The sequence below is a fragment of the Lathyrus oleraceus genome, chromosome 1 (assembly GCF_024323335.1).
Source record: "Lathyrus oleraceus cultivar Zhongwan6 chromosome 1, CAAS_Psat_ZW6_1.0, whole genome shotgun sequence".
Classification (NCBI taxonomy): Eukaryota; Viridiplantae; Streptophyta; class Magnoliopsida; order Fabales; family Fabaceae; genus Lathyrus; species Lathyrus oleraceus.
In genome coordinates, this window is record NC_066579.1 from 250,454,166 (window position 1) to 250,474,656 (window position 20,491).

The 20,491-nt window shown below is 38.0% G+C and overlaps 1 protein-coding gene across 1 annotated transcript; it reads left to right on the forward strand.

Annotated features, from left to right (window-relative positions):
* The first annotated feature begins 1,975 nt into the window (after nucleotides 1-1,975).
* LOC127101901 (flocculation protein FLO11-like) lies at nucleotides 1,976-2,980 on the forward strand. The gene is made up of 2 exons (XM_051039331.1): nucleotides 1,976-2,449; nucleotides 2,741-2,980. Exons 1-2 carry the CDS (start codon nucleotides 1,976-1,978, stop codon nucleotides 2,978-2,980), a joined length of 714 nt encoding a protein of 237 aa, XP_050895288.1.
* The last annotated feature ends 17,511 nt before the right edge of the window (nucleotides 2,981-20,491 follow it).

Consider the following 20,491-nt stretch of genomic DNA (forward strand, 5'->3'; position numbering starts at 1 on the left):
CTCAGAATAAGGTATTAGACATAGGTTCAAAGTGAAATTTATATCAAGACCATGTTGCAGATGAACTCAAGTGGATCCCAATACTTGCATCAGATGAAAGCTCACTTCACAATGACTTGGTTTCTAAAATGTTGGCATTGGCCAAGTCCTTTTGTATAGGGAATATTGTCTAACTCTAAGTCCAAGGCTCAGATCAAATCCAACAATCGACACAAACATTTTTAAGGGTTTTTGTTGTTTATTAAGTATTTTAAGGTCTTAAGACCACAAGCATAAGCATAATAATACAAACAAATATAGACAATCACAATATATATGGCTCAAGTGAGCAAAGAGAAAATGGCATTAAAATAAACAAGTTACATCATATGTATAATGATAAATGGATTGAATTTAAAGTGCATAAAGTAAATGGCTTGAAATTAAAAAGTTAGTCAAATGTTAGTTGATTCGAAGTTAGTGGAGTTTTACTTTTCAATTGTTTAAGTCGTTCTTTGGAGAACACTCAACCCTCTTATTCACAAGCATTGATCCTTGAACCAAGACATCTTCCAAAGGAAGGAAAAAAGGCCAAGTTTCCATACAAAACCATGAAAGGGGGAGACTTACAATCTCACTTACTAGAATGCTATGCCTTTTGTGTCAAAATTTAGCGCTATGTTAAGAAATCGTAATTTGACTTATGTAGAAGTCACAACTATCTGAGGTCGAGCAATAAAATTTTGGTGTTAATGCATGTTAGAGATATGGTATAATGAACCATACTCATAAAACATACCACACACAAAAAGAAGATGAACAAAGGGTGGACCTAATCTCATCCATACTTGTATTGCTTCATGAACCAATTAGCCTTAGGATATTGAGATGTCATTGGCCAATGGGAGGAATGGGATAAAAAGGGATTAAAGATGAAGAGGGAGGGGAGATGAGACAAACACAAATTGGTCATGGGAGGAGTTTTATCAAATTAAAATCATTCATTCATTTTGGGAGATGAAATGTACATTTCATCAATCCCCTAAATCCAATTATTTTAATCCAACAAAAGTCAAATCAACCTTGACCAAGGCCCAAACACATAGTCAAACTTCATAAGGCAATAAAAATGGCTCAACACGACTTAGAACAAGGAACTACATCAGAACCTCCGGGTCTGGCTGAAGATCATCTTAGGCACCATCCATCATCGTCCTGCTTCAAACTCTTCTGACTACATTAACACAGATCAGAAGTGTATCATGTACTGCATTCACAAGGGTCTGAAGCTCTGCCTACCTGCACTCCTCTTCAAGTACCTCAGAGATTCAGTTAAAGACACCAGAAACGACATGAAGACAAGGAACTACATCCCTCTGGGGAGACTGATATATGATGTATTGATCGAGAGTGGCCTCGTGGACCATCTGATTCAGCTCAGACTCATAGAAGATGTCATGATTGATACTGGAAGACCTCTGAATGCTCGAAATCTGAAGAGCATGGGATTCATTGATTAAGTGAGAGCCAAACCAACACTTGATACCTCCTGGGAAGCACTTAAAGATCAGAGGGAGATTCCCGATGGACTCTACTTGTTCTCCAAGATCGACCCTCCAGAGGTAATAGCCTACTATCTAGAGGATCTGTATAAGCAAGGGGTGAATATCACTGAATTCTCAGTGGACTAGCTGCCTGAGTTTCCACCAAACTTCCAGAAGAGGATGCGAGAGCCCTCTGAGAAGTCCAGGAAGGCGAAGCAAGCTAATCAGGGAGAATCCTCTGGATCAAGACCCCTAGTTCCTCTGGTTGGCTCTCCAGGTAAGTTTGTATCTCTCCCTCCCTCTGTCAAACTTAAACCTATTGCTTCTTCTCTTCCCCAAACAACCCTTATATGCACCTCTGCTGAAAATCCTCCCTCAACCACCATAACTTCTAACCCACCATCTCAAAAATCAACCTCGCCACCACAACTTTACCTATTTCTGAAGTAGAAATGCTGAATGAAACCACCTTACCATCATCATCACCATCTCCTCAATCCCCACCTTACTACGAACTCTCATCTGATACTGAATCATCTGACCATCAATCCCCCACTCTGGCTCAGCTCCAAGATCGTGCTCTGGCCTCTCAAAAGCCATCACATCCTGACCCTAAACCTGAAGTCACTTCCCCACCTCCGGAATATCCAAATCCAACCACATCTGAACCACAATCATTTGAACCAACCCACTCTGAACCACAACCATCTGAACCAACCCAATATGAACCAAAACCATCAGAACCAACCCACTCTGAACCACAACCATCAGAACCAGCCCACTCTGACATACCAAAACCCATCACTTCCGCTGAGCCAACAACTCCCACACTCAATCTAAGTGCCCATATTTCACCCTCCTCACCCTCCCAAGCCTCTTCCAATAAACCAGAAACTACCCTTCCTACCCTTGAAGTAGTAATTAAGGTTTTTGCAGAGTCTTCAGTTGATAAGGTCAAGTCTCTGACCATCAACTCTGGTATCAGTGATGATCCCTCTAATGTAAAGATTCACTGGAATAGAGTGATAAGTTGGATGACCTCTGAAGCCTTAAAGCTGAAAGGCCTCTCTGAACAAGTCCGCAACGACTTCATCAAAGACGCTGAGATCAGACTCCAAGAGCGCCTAGCCAGAGAAGCTGAGGAACGGGCAAGAAAGGAAGCTGAAGAGAAAGCGCGTCTAGAAGAACTTCAGAGAATCAGAGAAGCTGAAGCAAAGGCTATTGCTGATGTTGCTGCTGCTGGAGCTGAGGCAAAAGCTAAAACCGACGCTGAAGAAGCAGCTCGTATTGCCAAAGAAGTTGCTGCCAAAGCCAAAGCTGATGAACTGACTCAGGGGGAGCCCTCCCACTCTGGGTTCGTCCCTTTGGTCCTGAAGACTCTCGAAGAACTGCAGAAAGAACAACAGGTAGTTCGAGCCAGACTAGATCAACAGGACTCCGTCAACGTAAACATTTAGAACATGCTTTCCCAGCTACTCCAGAGGATGCCTCCGCCTCCAAACCCTTAGGCACCTAGACAATTTTGATTGTTGCTTTCTATGCTTTAATGTTTGTTTCTTGCTTTCTTGCTTTTCTACTTTCTGACTTACGTGCGTATCTGTAAATGCTTCTATATCAATATCACTCTTTTGTTGTTATCTTTTTTATTCTGACAGAAAGGGGGAGAACTAAAACAGCTCTGATGAAAACATAACTAATTCCTCTCTGTGAAAGAATTCTTTAACTTGAATTAATTTTTAATGATAGCAAATTGTGTGATCATCATCCAAATTGATTGTGCATTGCATTACATGATATATTTGTGTTCTTATTTTGTCCATCATCCCACTTTATTGTTGCATAAACATTCTACATGGAAAATTCCCTTAAAATAACTATTAAAATGCATTTTATAACAGTATGTATCAATACATGAGCCTTTGCATCGATACATGTAACATGTGATTAATTACAAAACAATTTCTGTTCAGTATGCATCGATGCATACGAGCCATGCATCAATACATGGAAAGCCAAAAACTCTATGTATCGATACACACGATTCCTGCATCGATACAGGACTACTTGAGACTGCCTGTGCATCAATACATGAGCATTAAGCATCGATACATATCAGTGTAAAAATCACATGCATCGATACACACGAGTTATGCATCGATACATGAGTAATTGATTTCACCAAATATTCACTCAACTTACAGTATGTATCGATACACACTATTATGCATCAATACACAAAGTTGTTTTAAGTCATAACAGCCACTGTTTCTGCAGCATATAAGAACAGGTTTCAACAGCAGACAAAGGCGACGAATTCATTGAGCAAAAAGACAATTGAACACAAGATCAAAGAAGTGTTGGAGCAATTGTCAGTGAGCACATAGAAACCTGAAAGAGACTTCATCTTCTTCATCTTCTCAATCACTTCTCTTCAAGAACATTTACACATAACAATTCTTGTTCTTTGGACTAAAGAAGCATTGAGATAACGTTCAGTGGTGTGATCAAGGATCTAGCTGTGGGTTGCAGTGGAACGATCGAGGATCTAGCTGAGTCGAAGATTGAAGGGGGTTTCTAGGAAAAACCTACTGGTTTGTCCTTCAAGAGCTGGTGTGTTCTTGAGGGTTTGGGAGTCACATTTGCAGAACAGATTCAGCCGCAGCGTTGCGTTTGGAGATCGGGGGATTTCGCAAGCAGGTTGTGGAACCGGTGAATTGTTTGCAACTTTATGCAGGAAAATCTTGATCGAGCTCAGATCAAGTGAAGGTTTATACAAGAAGAGGTTCTTGGAGTTTAGAAATTCTGTCTTTGTATCAAAACCTTGTACCAACGGATTCGGCAATAATTGATAATCAAAGTTCTCAATTTCATTTGAAATTGAGAGGGAGACGTACCCACACGCGAGGACGACGTGGGGAACTTCCTTAACAAATCTCTGCGTATCGTACTCTTACCTTAATCTTCTTTACGTTTCAAAACTGTTTTGCAATTCTGTTAGTGTGTGGTGATTGATCATATTTCTGGACAGCAGTGATAATAAAACCTTTAGTCATACTCCATTGCTGTTTATCATCAAACACTCACACACCAACTGTTTGACAAAACGGTTAACTTGATTGTGTTCATTGGAAATAGTATTTGAGGATAAGCGCATTCAATCTGTTAAAATTCTGTGTGTATTATTTCTGTCATTCTCATTAAAATCCAGCAACTGCACTTGCGTGTCCGGCTTTCTAGTAGCGGTTCAGAATAGACGGAAGTCGATTCGGGACCGATCTCTCCGCCATTTTTGAAAACTCTGATTAAACGTTAAATCCGTTAATTTTAAAGAGGTGATCTATTCACCCCCCCCCCTCTCGATCACTAGCCACACCGTCTAACAAGTGGTATCAGAGCGCCGGTTCGCTGGTGCTCTGTGGCTGCCTGTAACAGTATGGATTCTGAACCAAAGGGGGCGTATAATAGAGCGCCTATTTTCAACGGTGAAAACTATGGCTACTGGAAAGACTGCATGCGAGTTCATATAAATTCTGTGAATAGGTTAGTATGGGCTGCCATTGAAAATGGTCCGTTTCAAATTACTATGACAAATGCGGCTGGCGCCATAGTACCTAAACCAGAATCTGATTGGAATGAGAAAGATGAGAAAAAGTGGTCGTGTGATTGGAAAGCTCGAAATATACTAATTTCAGCACTTGGTGTTGATGAGTATTATCGAGTATCCCATTGCACGACAGCTAAAGAAATGTGGGACGCTTTAGAAGTTGCCCATGAGGGTACGACTGAAGTAAAACAGTCCCGCATTAACACACTTAATCAAGAATTTGAGCTCTTTCGCATGAAACAAGGAGAATCTATCTCCGACATGCAAAAGAGATTCACTCATCTCACTAATAGGTTGAATGCTCTTGGAAAACCTGTTTCCAATGAAATTGCTACTAATAAAATTCTGAGGTGTCTTAGCAGGGAATGGCTACCTAAAGTGACAGCTATCAAGGAAGCCAACGATCTAACGACACTTACGATTACAACTCTGTTTGGAAAGCTGGAAGAACATCAACAAGCATTGGAAAGTCTTGAAAAATACGAGAACAAAAGTAAGAAGGAAAAGGAGAAGAAAAGAGACAAAGAGGGAGAGAAGAAGCCAATAGCTCTTGTGGCCTCTAGCTCTAAGTCCTCACAAAAAGAGCAAAGTGACAATGATTCTAGTAGTGACAAAGATTCGGATGATGAGGAAATGAGACATTTTGTAAGGAGATATAACAGATTCATTCGAAAGAACGGAGTCAAGCATTCCGACAAAAATCTCATGAAGTTTCGAAGACAATCTACAGATTCAAAACATGAAGAGAATAAGAAGAGTAAAGGAAGAGGACCCTGTTTTAATTGTGGTAAATCTAGACATTATAAAACAGATTGTTCTATGAAGTATAAGGATCAAGGAAAAGCTCCACCAAAAGGGTACAGCAAACAAAAAAGAGCTTACATTGCATGGGAAAGTGATAGTGATTCATCAAGCACACAAAGTTCAAGTGATAGTGATGAAACCGCAAATCTGTGCCTTACGGCTCACACCAAAAATTTGTCCTACCACAAGAAGAAAATCAATGATAAAAAGGTAAAACAGGCCTATTATAATAATTTCTCTTCTATGACTTTTGCTGAACTGAAAATAGCTTTTGAAAATCTGCATAACGAAGCTGTAGATGCTTTTAAAAGATTATCTTCCGATAAACAAATTTTTTCATTTCTGGAAGGTAAAGTATACAAAGCTGAAAATGCTTTAGAATCATTAAAAGCTAGTATTGCAGAAAATTCAAAATATATTGACATTGATGGGTGTAGTAAAGTTAGGTATTGTGACGCTTGTCATATTTGGCAAAAAGAAGTAAACACTCTCAAGGTCAAATTAGAGAAAGCGTTACAACCTAAGGTTACTTATGCCGTTGACTCTAGGTTGTTTAAGAAGTCATTAAATCCTCCATATGCAAAATACTCTTTTACTCCAAAGGATTTAATGAACAAGAATAAACAAACGCATCATCATGGTTTATGTCATTATTGTTGTCGTGCTGGCCATACCATTGAGAAATGCAAGTTTAGGAGATTTCTTGTTCCTAAAGGTATTTATCAATGGAAGCCAAAAGGCAACCATGTTAGCACTTACCCACTCGGACCCAATGAAAGTTGGGTACCAAATTCTCTCTTTTGATATTGTAGGATGAGTGCCTTGCTTCCGTAGATAGAAGATGGTTTCTTGACAGCGGCTGCTCAAGGCACATGACCGGTGACATATCGCTTTTCATAGACTTCAAAGCAAAGAAGAAGGGATATGTTACTTATGGAGACAATAACAAAGGAGCTATACTCGGCAAAGGTAGTGTAGGTAATCCCTCTACCACTACTATTTCTAATGTCCATTTAGTTGAGGGACTTAAACACAACGTGTTAAGCATAAGTCAATTGGGGACAAGGGTTATATAGTTTTTCTTTCACAAAAACTTGCTGCAAAAATTGAACATGCTGAACAAAACATTGTGTTTAAAGGAGTAAAAGCATATAGAGTGTATAATAAGCGTTTACTTACTATTGAAGAATCTGTCTATGTTTCTTTTGATGAGTCTTATCCGAAAAATGTCGGAAAAGGTATTTCTTTTGATGACGCAGGTGTATCTACAGAAGACATACTCAAGGAAGCTGTTGAGGAAACTGATCAGTCCAAAACAGCTGCCCACGAGAAGGAGGAAGATACTAGTCATGAAGAAAATGAGGAAGAAAAGACAGCTGAAGTGAAGGACCTTCCAACAGCTTGAAAATCCTCAAAAGACCATCCTATCGACAACATCTTGGGAGACATTTCAAAGGGAGTAATGACTCGTTCTAAGATAAGTTTTTGGTTCTCACTTCGCGTTTGTTTCACAAGTAGAACCTAAATATGCCAAAGAGGCCTTGATTGATGAATTTTGGCTAATGGCCATGCAAGAAGAACTCAATCAATTTTAAAAGAAATGACGTTTGGGAACTTGTCCCTCGTCCGCGAGATCATCATATCATAGGTACTAAATGGGTTTTTCGAAATAAGCTTGATGAAAACGGAGTGATAACTAGGAACAAGACACGTTTAGTAGCATAAAAGAAAGCACAGTTTTTTTTGTCAACGATATAATATTTGGTTCAACTAACATACACTTGGTCGAGGAATTTTCTAAGGTTATGCAGGGTGAATTTGAGATGAGTCTAATGGGGGAGCTGAACTATTTCCTAGGACTGCAGATAAAGCGACTTGATGAGGGTACAGCAGTGTGTCAAACAAAATACTGCAGAAAACTACTCAAGCGCTTTGGAATAAATGACTCAAAATCAATTGACACGCATATGCCTACCAACGGGAATCTGGATAAGGATAAGCATGTTTCTTCTTATCTATATTATGCATCACCTTGGTTGATGAGATTTGTTTTAGATTTCATTTATGCCTCGCAAGATAACATCAACAGAGGTAATATCAATCCTTTCTACAATTCTCCTACTGCTAAGTGGTTGTATATGTTAGAACAAATGCTCTTACTCTCGTTGATACTAATTTGGTTGCATTTATTGTTTGCCTATATTGTTTGAACATTACAAAAATCTGACTTATGAATCCTTCTTGGGCATAACCATCATGACTTAGTGCAAAATGCATATCCATACTGCATCAAAAGTCATTAAAATCTGCTTTGGCATCAGTATGCATCGACACAAAACATGTATGCATCGATCCATATACTCTGAATTTCAATTTTGTGTCAAACTGGTTCAGGATGCATCGATGCAGCCATCGCACGTATCGATACACAGGCCAAATGTGAATAATAGGCATCGATGCATGACCATTTGCATCGACACATACTGATGCTATTTGAATTAAATGCATTTCATCTCATGCTGCTCAAGTTTTATTTGAATTGTTGCATAATATATGGTTCAGCTTCTGCAATTCTTAAACTCGTTCTAATCCTTAAATGCTTTTCACTTTATGTTTATCTCTTTTGTTATTACCCTTATTCGTCATTCTTTGTGAATGATTCTTTACTTTGATAGCTTCCTTCTTTGTGATTGATAGCCTATTATCAAATTTTGCCATGCCCTGCTACACTTTCTGCTTGATACCTCAAGTTTCTTCCTCTTTTTGATGTTGACAAAGGGGGAGAAAACGCAGATATGCACAAACTCAGGGGGAGTATCATACATCTTGCCAAAAATTTGCCATCATCAAAAAGGGGGAGTTTGTGAAAGAATTCTTTAACTTGAATTAATTTTTAATGATAGCAAATTGTGTGATCATCATCCAAATTGATTGTGCATTGCATTACATGATATATTTGTGTTCTTATTTTGTCCATCATCCCACTTTATTGTTGCATAAACATTCTACATTGAAAATTCCCTTAAAATAACTATTAAAATGCATTTTATAACAGTATGTATCAATACATGAGCCTTTGCATCGATACATGTAACATGTGATTAATTACAAAACAATTTCTGTTCAGTATGCATCGATGCATACGAGCCATGCATCAATACATGGAAAGCCAAAAACTCTATGTATCGATACACACGATTCCTGCATCGATACAGGACTACTTGAGACTGCCTGTGCATCAATACATGAGCATTAAGCATCGATACATATCAGTGTAAAAATCACATGCATCGATACACACGAGTTATGCATCGATACATGAGTAATTGATTTCACCAAATATTCACTCAACTTACAGTATGTATCGATACACACTATTATGCATCAATACACAAAGTTGTTTTAAGTCATAACAGCCACTGTTTCTGCAGCATATAAGAACAGGTTTCAACAGCAGACAAAGGCGACGAATTCATTGAGCAAAAAGACAATTGAACACAAGATCAAAGAAGTGTTGGAGCAATTGTCAGTGAGCACATAGAAACCTGAAAGAGACTTCATCTTCTTCATCTTCTCAATCACTTCTCTTCAAGAACATTTACACATAACAATTCTTGTTCTTTGGACTAAAGAAGCATTGAGATAACGTTCAGTGGTGTGATCAAGGATCTAGCTGTGGGTTGCAGTGGAACGATCGAGGATCTAGCTGAGTCGAAGATTGAAGGGGGTTTCTAGGAAAAACCTACTGGTTTGTCCTTCAAGAACTGGCGTGTTCTTGAGGGTTTGGGAGTCACATTTGCAGAACAGATTCAGCCGCAGCGTTGCGTTTGGAGATCGGGGGATTTCGCAAGCAGGTCGTGGAACCGGTGAATTGTTTGCAACTTTGTGCAGGAAAATCTTGATCGAGCTCAGATCAAGTGAAGGTTTATACAAGAAGAGGTTCTTGGAGTTTAGAAATTCTGTCTTTGTATCAAAACCTTGTACCAACGGATTCGGCAATAATTGATAATCAAAGTTCTCAATTTCATTTGAAATTGAGAGGGAGACGTACCCACACGCGAGGACGACGTGGGGAACTTCCTTAACAAATCTTTGCGTATCGTACTCTTACCTTAATCTTCTTTACGTTTCAAAACTGTTTTGCAATTCTGTTAGTGTGTGGTGATTGATCATATTTCTGGACAGCAGTGATAATAAAACCTTTAGTCATACTCCATTGTTGTTTATCATCAAACACTCACACACCAACTGTTTGACAAAACGGTTAACTTGATTGTGTTCATTGGAAATAGTATTTGAGGATAAGCGCATTCAATCTGTTAAAATTCTGTGTGTATTATTTCTGTCATTCTCATTAAAATCCAGCAACTGCACTTGCGTGTCCGGCTTTCTAGTAGCGGTTCAGAATTGACGGAAGTCGATTCGGGACCGATCTCTCCGCCATTTTTGAAAACTCTGATTAAACGTTAAATCCGTTAATTTTAAAGAGGTGATCTATTCACCCCCCCTCTCGATCACTAGCCACACCGTCTAACACTCTCAAGCACTGCAAACATGTTCAATAAACTATTACAAAATCAATTACTTAAGATATGTAGGAAAGTAGCTAAAAGCACCAAACCATGGAAGGTTCAGTAAGAAATTTTGAGCTATCCAAAGATCTAACTCAGGGGGAGGCCACTGTAATATTTGATCTAAGAGTTTCGTTAAATGTTTCATCTTTAACCTGAACTGTTTTCTCATCATCAAAAAGGGGGAGATTGTAAGAACAAAGTTGGTTCTACAATATATCTCTAAGATTTTGATGATAACAAAGGATGCAACAAAAATGGTACTCTAACGAGATTTTTTCTTAGTATGCAGGACTCTGAACATTTAGCAGGATTCTGACCTTACATCAGATACAAAATTACATCAGATATAAAATATTCGATGATCATATGCCATTCAGAAAGGATGCTACCAGAAGGTTCTGATTATGATCAACGCAGATACCAACTCAATAGTTAAGAAGTCAGAAGCTGCGAGAAAAGACTACTAGATCCAGACTCTGATACTTAAGAAGTCTAGAGCATTGAGAAGCTCTGATGAAGTCATACATAATCATCCTTTGAAGACAAACTCTGATATATTAAGACTCTGACGCAGACTCACCAGTCCAGAACGCGTAACCGAAAAGAATCTAAATATGGAAAGAAAGTATTTCAAGAATGGAATAATGAGGCGGACAAAACGGTTTTGGAAAGAAACAAAGAGAGTAATGACATTAATTATTCTTCAATGAACAATATTCTGTCATCACTCCAACGGTCCTCTCAATGACTATATAAAGGACGGAATACCTCACAAGACAACACACCTGAGACACATAGAAATCTCATTCCTTCTTTCTCTTTTTCACGAGTTGCTGCTCTTATGTGAAAAACTATTGCTCTCATATTTTCTGTAATATTCATTTTTGGTTAGAAGCACTTTACATTACAATTTACTCTTGCTTAAACTATTTCCTTAAGTGACTCTGCGCAGTCTGAATACTTGAGAGGGCTAAGTGTAGTGGGGTATTCGTTACCTTTAGATTTATTGACTAAATCAAAAGTAAACATACAATTCGAGTCGCCACTGCACTTTTATTTATCCAAAGGAAAGGTTAAAAAGCGAACAAAAACCAAGTAAGAAGTTTTATCAAATCAAAAACTAATAAAAATGTCAGATATCTAGGTAAGGGGGTTGGTTATGAAATGGGAAGGTTTTAAGCACCCAAAACATCATTAGTACTCTAAGGGAGCCCTTTTTACAAATGTGTGTTGTAGGTTGGTATTTGTGAAAATATTTGTGCAAACAAGATTTGAGGGATGAGAAGAGAATAGATTATATTTACAAATTTGTTGTTTGAATGGATGAATCCATTACCTACGTACCATCACAAAGGTAGGATCAAAACCTCATAGTTCGGGGTAAAAAATTTCAAAAGATTGGTGAATTGATTTGATCAAAAGCCTTAAGGTCTTTTGTTATCAAAGGGAGAAAACTCAACCTAAACCAACAATCCACCATGTGAGGAGAGCTTCAACATACTAGTGAGGGGTTAACCCTATAATAAGTATGGAAGACTTATAGTCCAATCACTAAGGATAAGGTGAGGTTTACATCAACCATTATGATAACTCAAACCTATGGCTAATGTTTATGAAAATGTTTTAACAAAGGTGGCCATTGGAACAACAAAAACAACTTGAAGTGAGTTGTATTTACAAGTTAGGAGTATTTACAAAATAAAGTCAAAGTATGATTAAGATTCATTCATAATAAGTATTGATGAAAAGATTTTGAAAAGTCAAAGGCATAAGGCCTAGGTTTCTAGTTTGAAAACAATGTCAATGTTTGCACAAAATGAGTTTGGCTTGGGTTAGAGTGGAGAGAAGAAGAGAAGGCTAGTCCTAAAGCATACAAAGATAAGAGAAGAGATAAAACCCTTGGAGTTCCTTTTCTTGAAATCATAGAGATGATTCAAGATGCTCCTTTCCTTTGGACTTAGAAAGCAACAAGAAATCAAAACAAATATACATTCAAGCTCCTAGGATCGTCATTTGGTTTGTCCCTTATAACTTGGCTACTCGTGATAATGGTCCTTCTTACTATCTCAAGATGGAATCCCTATCACACAAGAACAAACATCAAAAAGTTCACAACACAATAAGAGGAATGGACAAAGAATGAGTTTAGATTAGGGGTCCTTTGAAGTCAACTTTAAGATTTAGGCATTCTAAAGGCATGAGGCCTAGTTGCTCTTCAACCAATTTAGCATTCTAAAGGCATGAGGCCTAGTTGCTCTTGAACTCCTTTAAGCATAGGTAAAGTCCTAATTCTAAGTCTTTTCTCCTCTTTGCATTGGGTTCACACAAACAAAGACAAAACAAACACAAAGCAACAATATATTTATATACAATAATGAGCTCAAATGAGCAAAAAGAAAATGACATAAGCATAAAATATATGCTCAAGTGAGCAAAGTGAAAAGGCAGTATGAATAAATGAGCAAGAAATAAAGTACATTAAAGTAAATAGCAAGAAATTAAATGCTCAAATTAAAGTTAGGAATTAGTGGCTATGTTAGTGTGTCATAAGACAATTTAGCGCTTTGTTAAGCAATCGTAAGTGGACTAATGTAGTAGTCACACCTATCTGAGGTTGGTCAATAAAACTATAGGCAAATATAAACAAGTTAGAGATCATGACTAGTAAGCCAAGCTCCTAAAACTTGCCATGCCAAAAGAAAAGAGGAAGACCTTGTATGGACTTTAGGCTTTTTGCTTGACCAAGAAGCAACCTATCTTGGACATAAAGCAACTCACTTGATCATGGATCAAGTTGAGTTTGATTTGGATCAAAGAATGTTAAACTTCTCATATGTCAAGGCCAACCATAAGACATTAACTCATTGGCCAAAATAAAAAGAAGTGAAGATGAATATGAAAATGGAATGGAAAGATGATTCAAATGTCAAACACAATTAGTCAAAAGTGAATCAAATCATCAGCAACCAATGGTAAATAGAAGAGAAATGAAGATTAGAAGTCAACAAAGTCAAACATATTTTTTGGTATTTTTGAAATTAAAATAAATGCAAAATTAAAATGGACAAAATATGGTCAAACCTCAAGTTAAATTCAAATCAACTTAAACAAGTCCAATTAAATTTTCATAGGTCTAACATGGTCAAACAAGGTTTGACAAATTTTTTTAACAATTTTTGAAATCAGAAACTATTTTAAATCAATTAAAAACAATGAAAAATAACACAAATGAATTAAAATCTCAAATCAATTAAGAAATTGATGAGACTATTTTTCATTCATTTATCATGATTCATATGTGTTAAGGAAATATTTTTGGATTTTTTTAGATATCAAAAAGTATTTAAAATGAATTAAAAACTATTAAAAACAAAATAATTCACAAAAAATATTAAATGAAGTCACAAAAATAATTAAAAATCAGAATATGAAACTAGATTTTTCAAGAAAAATTTTGGTGTTGGTCTCATATTTTTGTGACTTCAAATAAAATATTTATGAATTTTTGAAATTAAAAGAAATTAAAAGAAATTAAAACAGAAATAAGAAAATATCAAAAATCCAGGGCGCTTGGATGAGTTCATTAAATGACGTGGCCCGTATCCAAAGGCTCAGAGGCGCGGATACACCATGGTTCTTGGTCAAGTGCGCAACATGTGTAATTAAAACAAGTCAAAATAACACACGGCCAGGATTATAACATTTGAAAGAGATCCAAGGGATCTGAAGCATCCACGTGGGGATGGTGGTGTAAACCACCATCTTCTCCGGCCAGAGAACAAACTCCAGCCACCACGCGCAGGTTTTTCAAACTTAATGAAAATGAAAAACAATGGTACTAAAATGAAGTTATCACCCCTGTAACCTTGGATCTTCCTCAATGTTTCTATTTAATGAGAAATCAGAGCTTGAAAATCAAGGTGCACAAACTGAAATGGCACGATTCATGAAATTAAGACCACCACTGGCCTGCCGCTTGCTTGAGGACTTCAGAAAACAGTTCAAACTCAAGCAATTCACATTGTATGGCAAGATCCAAATCAAAACAGTTGAGTGATATACCTCTGAAATGCAGCTTTGAATAACACGATTTGCTCAAGTTCTTGATCGAATTTTGATCTGGAGATGTGATGATGATGCAAGGTAAAGGGATTAAGACTTCAAGAACAACTAATGATGTTGAAATTCAAGCTTGAATTTGAAAAATGAAAACTAAAATTCCTTTGTGTGAGGTTGGGTTTTCACTTCAGCAACGTTTCAGATCACCTTGAGGTTGAATTTTGAATGAGGAAGCACATGTATTTATAGCTGAGCTTGATGCAAGGAGGTGTAATGCTCGTGTGCATGAATTTTGGATCCTCCATGCATGGGCCTGTACAGGCGCATTTGAGGCCCAAAATTGAATGGAATTGCATGCTGAGATCATTTTGGAATGAATTGGACGTGCACAAGGCCTGGTATTTGCTTGCAAATCAAGTTACAAAGTGAATTGCATAATTGATCATAAACATTAAGCCCTTCGAAAATCACACATGGAAAATCCAAACATGGTCATGTGAGTAATGGTTGGAAAGCTCTTGACATAAGGAACAAAAGCTATGTTGGGAAAAAATCCATTTGGAGTTTGGAAAATTATGAAAACTTGCTTTGAAGTTTGAGGTACAAAACATGTCTAGGTTCCCTTTGAAATTTTTTACCAAAAGTGATCAACTTCAAGCCCTTTTGTTTCAATGATTCAAGCCTCAAATGGAAAAACATCCAACATAAAAGTATAGATATTTTCAATATGATCAATTTGGATTTAAATTTTGCATCATTTGGATTTTTAATGATAAAGTTTTGGGCACTTGAAGTTGGATAATTTTCAAATTCAATGGTTTTGGTCCAAAGTGACCTATAATGTTTTGTATTATCACATGTGTTTCTTTTATGATTATGAAATTTTGTCCAACATAACATTTGAATTAGACATCTTAATATTTCCAATTCATCTTGTCTCACCTCAAAATCATAAAAAACAAGTAAGTTAGGTCCTTGGGAAGTTGACCCAAAATTAGGGTTTCAGTCAAAATGACCTAAAATGTTTTGAAATTAATGATGACCTTACAAGTTTCAAATGTATTTTTGATGAACATGAAAGTTGTTCATATGGTTCCTAAGAACAGTTTTTCTCTTGGGGTCATATTCATTTAACTAACACATCAAAAGTTATATCTTAGTGATCCTTAGTTTAGTCAGATGACTTGACTGGTCAACTTCTCAAGGCCAAACTTCAAATATTGATGAGTGAATGATTGAGGGTACTCACATAGGCTCATATATGCATAAAATAATGAGTTAAAGAACTCCCCGTGATTAAATTTGATCATAGGGTGAGGTTGCTTCATGAGCAAGGCACAGCCAATACACAGCTGAATTAGGATTTCCTTGAGAAGCAATCCCCAAGGCCTTTGGGTTATCTTGATCAAATTGGCGAATTGAGATATTTGGGAGAAATATATGATGATTGGGAGCTTTGTGAACCATTGTCATGCTTGTTCTCATCTTCATCTAGCCACTTCATTGAGCATAGGAGCCTCCTAGGAGCAGGGGATCACATGATTACTTGAGCTTCAAAACAAAAAGAGTTAGTGACATATTTTTGTGCTTTTGGTTAGTAAACAAATAAGAAAAGCAATAATATACAATACAAGAATGCTTGGTGGTCTCAAGCCAACTCACACAAGTCCCACCCCTAGGGTTAAGGAGCCACACATGCTATGATCCTTGAGGCAAATGCATTGAGCAATGATATGATGCCATGAGGGATCTTAGGGTCAAACTTAGGGTCTTACAGATGCCCCTATTTAAGGTCATTCTAGCCAGATATATGAAGGTTAAAATATTCGTCTCGACGAGGTAGAACGGGCTTAAATAATAACAAAGAGACGAATTTTGGTCCCTAAGAGACCTCATGATGCTGATGTATGCGTGCAAAAGTTAATACTCTGTGGGGAAATATGGCCACAAAGGAAAAGAAATCAGGAGAAACTAAAAATCCATAGGAGTAATACACTCACTATGGAGACAGAGACTCTGGGGTGAAATAAGGGTAAAATGCGTGAGCAGGTCACGACTTGAGAACATGCTGGGAGGCACGAAGGGATAGATCGATGGAAAGACTCGAGCTGACGCAAAGATGCATGTATTGGGGAATATGCCAATACAGCAAAAACTATCCACAAAGGATACATCGGATAAAAATCCGGACTCAGACGGAGATGCTCACACAGGACTCAACTGAGGAAGAAACAACGAGATATTACCAACTACTGGGTAATAAACTCAAAGAGAGACATGCTATCAAAACACCGGTTACTGGGTGAGAGAATAACATGCTCAGGGAGAAAGAATATCTAAGACCGGTATAAGGGTGAGAGATATCAATCATCAGAAACATCTGAGGAGGACCCATAAAGGCACATCACAACTCAGGAAAACTTGACTCCACATGGGACAAAAAGTCATAATAAGGAGCAGAAGGAAGGAACACCAGGGATACCGGTTACTGGGAATATAATAGGTGTCCAACCAGGCGTGACTTGGGAACATATCCAAGACACTCATCATCTGAAGGAAGGGCTGAAAAAGCAAACTCGACTTATAGGATGGGCATTCGGTTTCGTAAGTAAATACGAATCTTGCTCAACTAGGGAAGAACAAAGGCTTCGACTCAAGAGCGCATGAGATATATTATCTATTACCGTCAAAACGTAGATAAAATACTCGCATGGAAGATTATCCACAACCGTTTACTGGGTTAAATAAAGGATAAATCAACCGAAAAGAAAGGACATCGGGATACCGGGTACTGGGTATAAATTGATGACCAATCCAAAGGAGAAACAATCATTACCAAACAAGGGTAAATGAAAGATGACTCGCGGGGGATGAATTGCTTGGCAAAAGCAATCATCCGAGAGATATATCACCAGTTACTGGGTGGTATACTCAAAAAACAAAGGAATATCAATATCGAATATTGGATAAAGATAACCAACAAAGAGGGGATTACATCTACCGGTTACTGGGTAGAAAACCACAAAAATAGGACTTACAACTACCAGTTATTGGGCAGAAGGCCTCAGATCCACTGGGGGAAAGATGAACAATTACTGGTTACTGAGCAATTGAACAACTAAACCACAGGGAACTGCAGGGGAAAAACAAGAAAGGAATCAATCTAGGAACAACTAGAAAGATACAATCAAACAAATACTCAACCCGATGAGGATATAACTCAGGGGAGTAATTCCATCCAGTTACACAACTGGGGAGGAAACTGAAACAATAATCATCCACGAGGACATAACTCAGTGGGGAATGAAGAAGATAGACACTCTCTATTGGGGATCTTATCATGGGATGATATGAAACTCCGTGGGGAACAACCACCAAACAGATACACATCAATCAAGCATTCTCTTCTAACTACTGAAGAGACATCTCTGCTAACGGGAGGAGGAATAAATTGCTCCGCTGGGGAAGAAAATAACACATCTTCCTCAAAATTCCTCAATAATGGAAAATGTCTTCCACTCGGAAGGGATACCAATGTCAAGCTAAGGAAAACATGCTTACTCCGCTGAGGACTTCTACTCATATTGGGGAAAGACCAACTTCCTTGTGAATAGGTAGCATATCAACTTTTATCAATTTATAATGGATTTTAGGTTATCCATACAAGGGATGACAACTAGATAATTGATAAAACACAAATGCTAGTGCCTGATATAGAGGTATACACATCTTTAAAAGATCGAGGCCAAAACTCCAGACTCTCTGGGGATTTGATAATGTTTTGTTCTTTCTGCGCTCGCTAGGGAGACAACCTGAAAGATGATGAAGAGGATACAATCATGCCAGAACATGAACAAATGTCTTACCCTTTGGGAGATTATACTATCCTTGGGAGAATACTGAAGACATTCCATTTATCCTTTCAGTCATTGTGAATGTTCACTTTGTTTAAAAACAGTTTATAAAAACTTTATTCGTTTAAATAAATGATATTTATCAATTAAAACATGCAAACATTTGTTAAACAGAAACTAATAAGAGTGCAAAGAATTGGATAAAGGCTCAAATTTATTTGACAGAATGGTAGTCCGCAAATGGCGAGACTCCATGGATCTTTACAAATTTGAAATTGGTGATATATATTGGAAAAAGGGTTGCATTAAACATAATGGCCATTTCTCCACCAACTCTGAATCCCATGTATTTGAAGCTTCAGTTGACGACGACTGAGCGAGAACCTTTGACAGAAGACGCTTGTAGAACAAAGTTTTGTCAGGATGCAGTTACTTGCCAAATCCCTAATTTTTGCCTAGATTGCCCCAAGGTGAGGTACTCAATTTAGCAGGATATATATATTCATTTTTTATATCTCTAACTTTTGCCTGGACCGCCCTTTCGGGTTTTCAATCCACCGAGACGCTCATTTTTGCCTAAGTCGCCCTTTCAGGTTTTCAACTTAGCGAGCTATTCTGTTTTTATTTTAGGCAAAGTATTTCTTGACTGCATCTAAATTCACAGGACGAGTGAAATCCTCCCCCATCCATAGTTGTAAGTATCAAAGCACCGCCTGAAAAGGCTATCTTAACAACATATGAACCTTCATAGTTTGGAGTCCACTTGCCCCTGGAATCGGGCGCGAAAGACAAGACTCTCTTGAGGACGAGGTCACCTTCTCGGAACACACGAGGCTTGAACTTCTTATCAAAGGCTTTCTTCATCCTTTGCTAATACAACTGACCATGGCACATGGCAGTCAACCTCTTCTCTTCTATCAAATTCAGTTGGTCATAACGACTCTGAACCCATTCAGCCTCAGTCAACTTGGCTTCCATCAAGACTCTCATTGATGGGATCTCAACCTCCACAGGGAGCACAACCTCCATGCCATATACAAGGGAGAAAGGGGTTGCCCCTGTTGAAGTGCGAACAGATGTACGATAGCCATGCAAAGCAAACGGCAACATCTCATGCCAATCTTTGTACGTAACAACCATCTTCTGAATAATCTTCTTGATGATCTTGTTAGCAGCTTCAACAGCCCCATTCATCTTGGGTCTATAAGGAGAAGAATTATGATGCGCAATCTTGAACTCGCTACATAGCTCTTTCATCATCTTGTTGTTCAAGTTAGATCCATTATCAGTAATGATCTTGTCTGGCACACCATATCGGCATATGAGTTTATTCTTGATAAACTTCACAACCACCTGCCTGGTCACATTCGCATACGATGCCGCTTCAACCCATTTGGTGAAGTAATCAATAGCTACGAGAATAAAATGGTGACCGTTTGACACCTTTGGTTCAATCATGCCAATCATGTCAATTCCCCACATGGAGAAAGGCCATGGTGAGGAAATAACATTCAGAAGTGTCGGGGGAGTATGAATCTTATCCGCATAAATCTGACACTTGTGGCATTTCTTCACATATTTGCAGCAGTCAGACTCTATTGTCAGCCAATAGTAGCCTGCTCTCAACATCTTCTTAGCCATAGCATGTCCATTGGAATAAGTACTAAATGAACCCTCATGAACTTCAATCATCAACAGGTCTGCTTCGTGTCTATCCACACATCTGAGCAAAACCATGTCAAAATTCCTCTTATAAAGCACATCACCATTGAGGTAGAAACTTCCAGATAGTCTCCTCAAAGTCTTCTTATCTTTAACAAATGCCCTAGGCGGGTAAATCTGACTTTGGAGAAAGCATTTGATATCAAAATACCATGGCTTATCATCTTTCACTTCTTCAACTGCAAATACATGAGCTGGTCTATCCAAGCGCATCACAGTAATATTGGGGACTTCATTCCAATATTTCACAACAATCATTGAAGCAAGCGTAGCAAGAGCATCTGCCATCCGATTCTCATCTCGAGGAATATGATGAAAGTCAACCTTAGTAAAGAAAGTTAAAATCCTCCT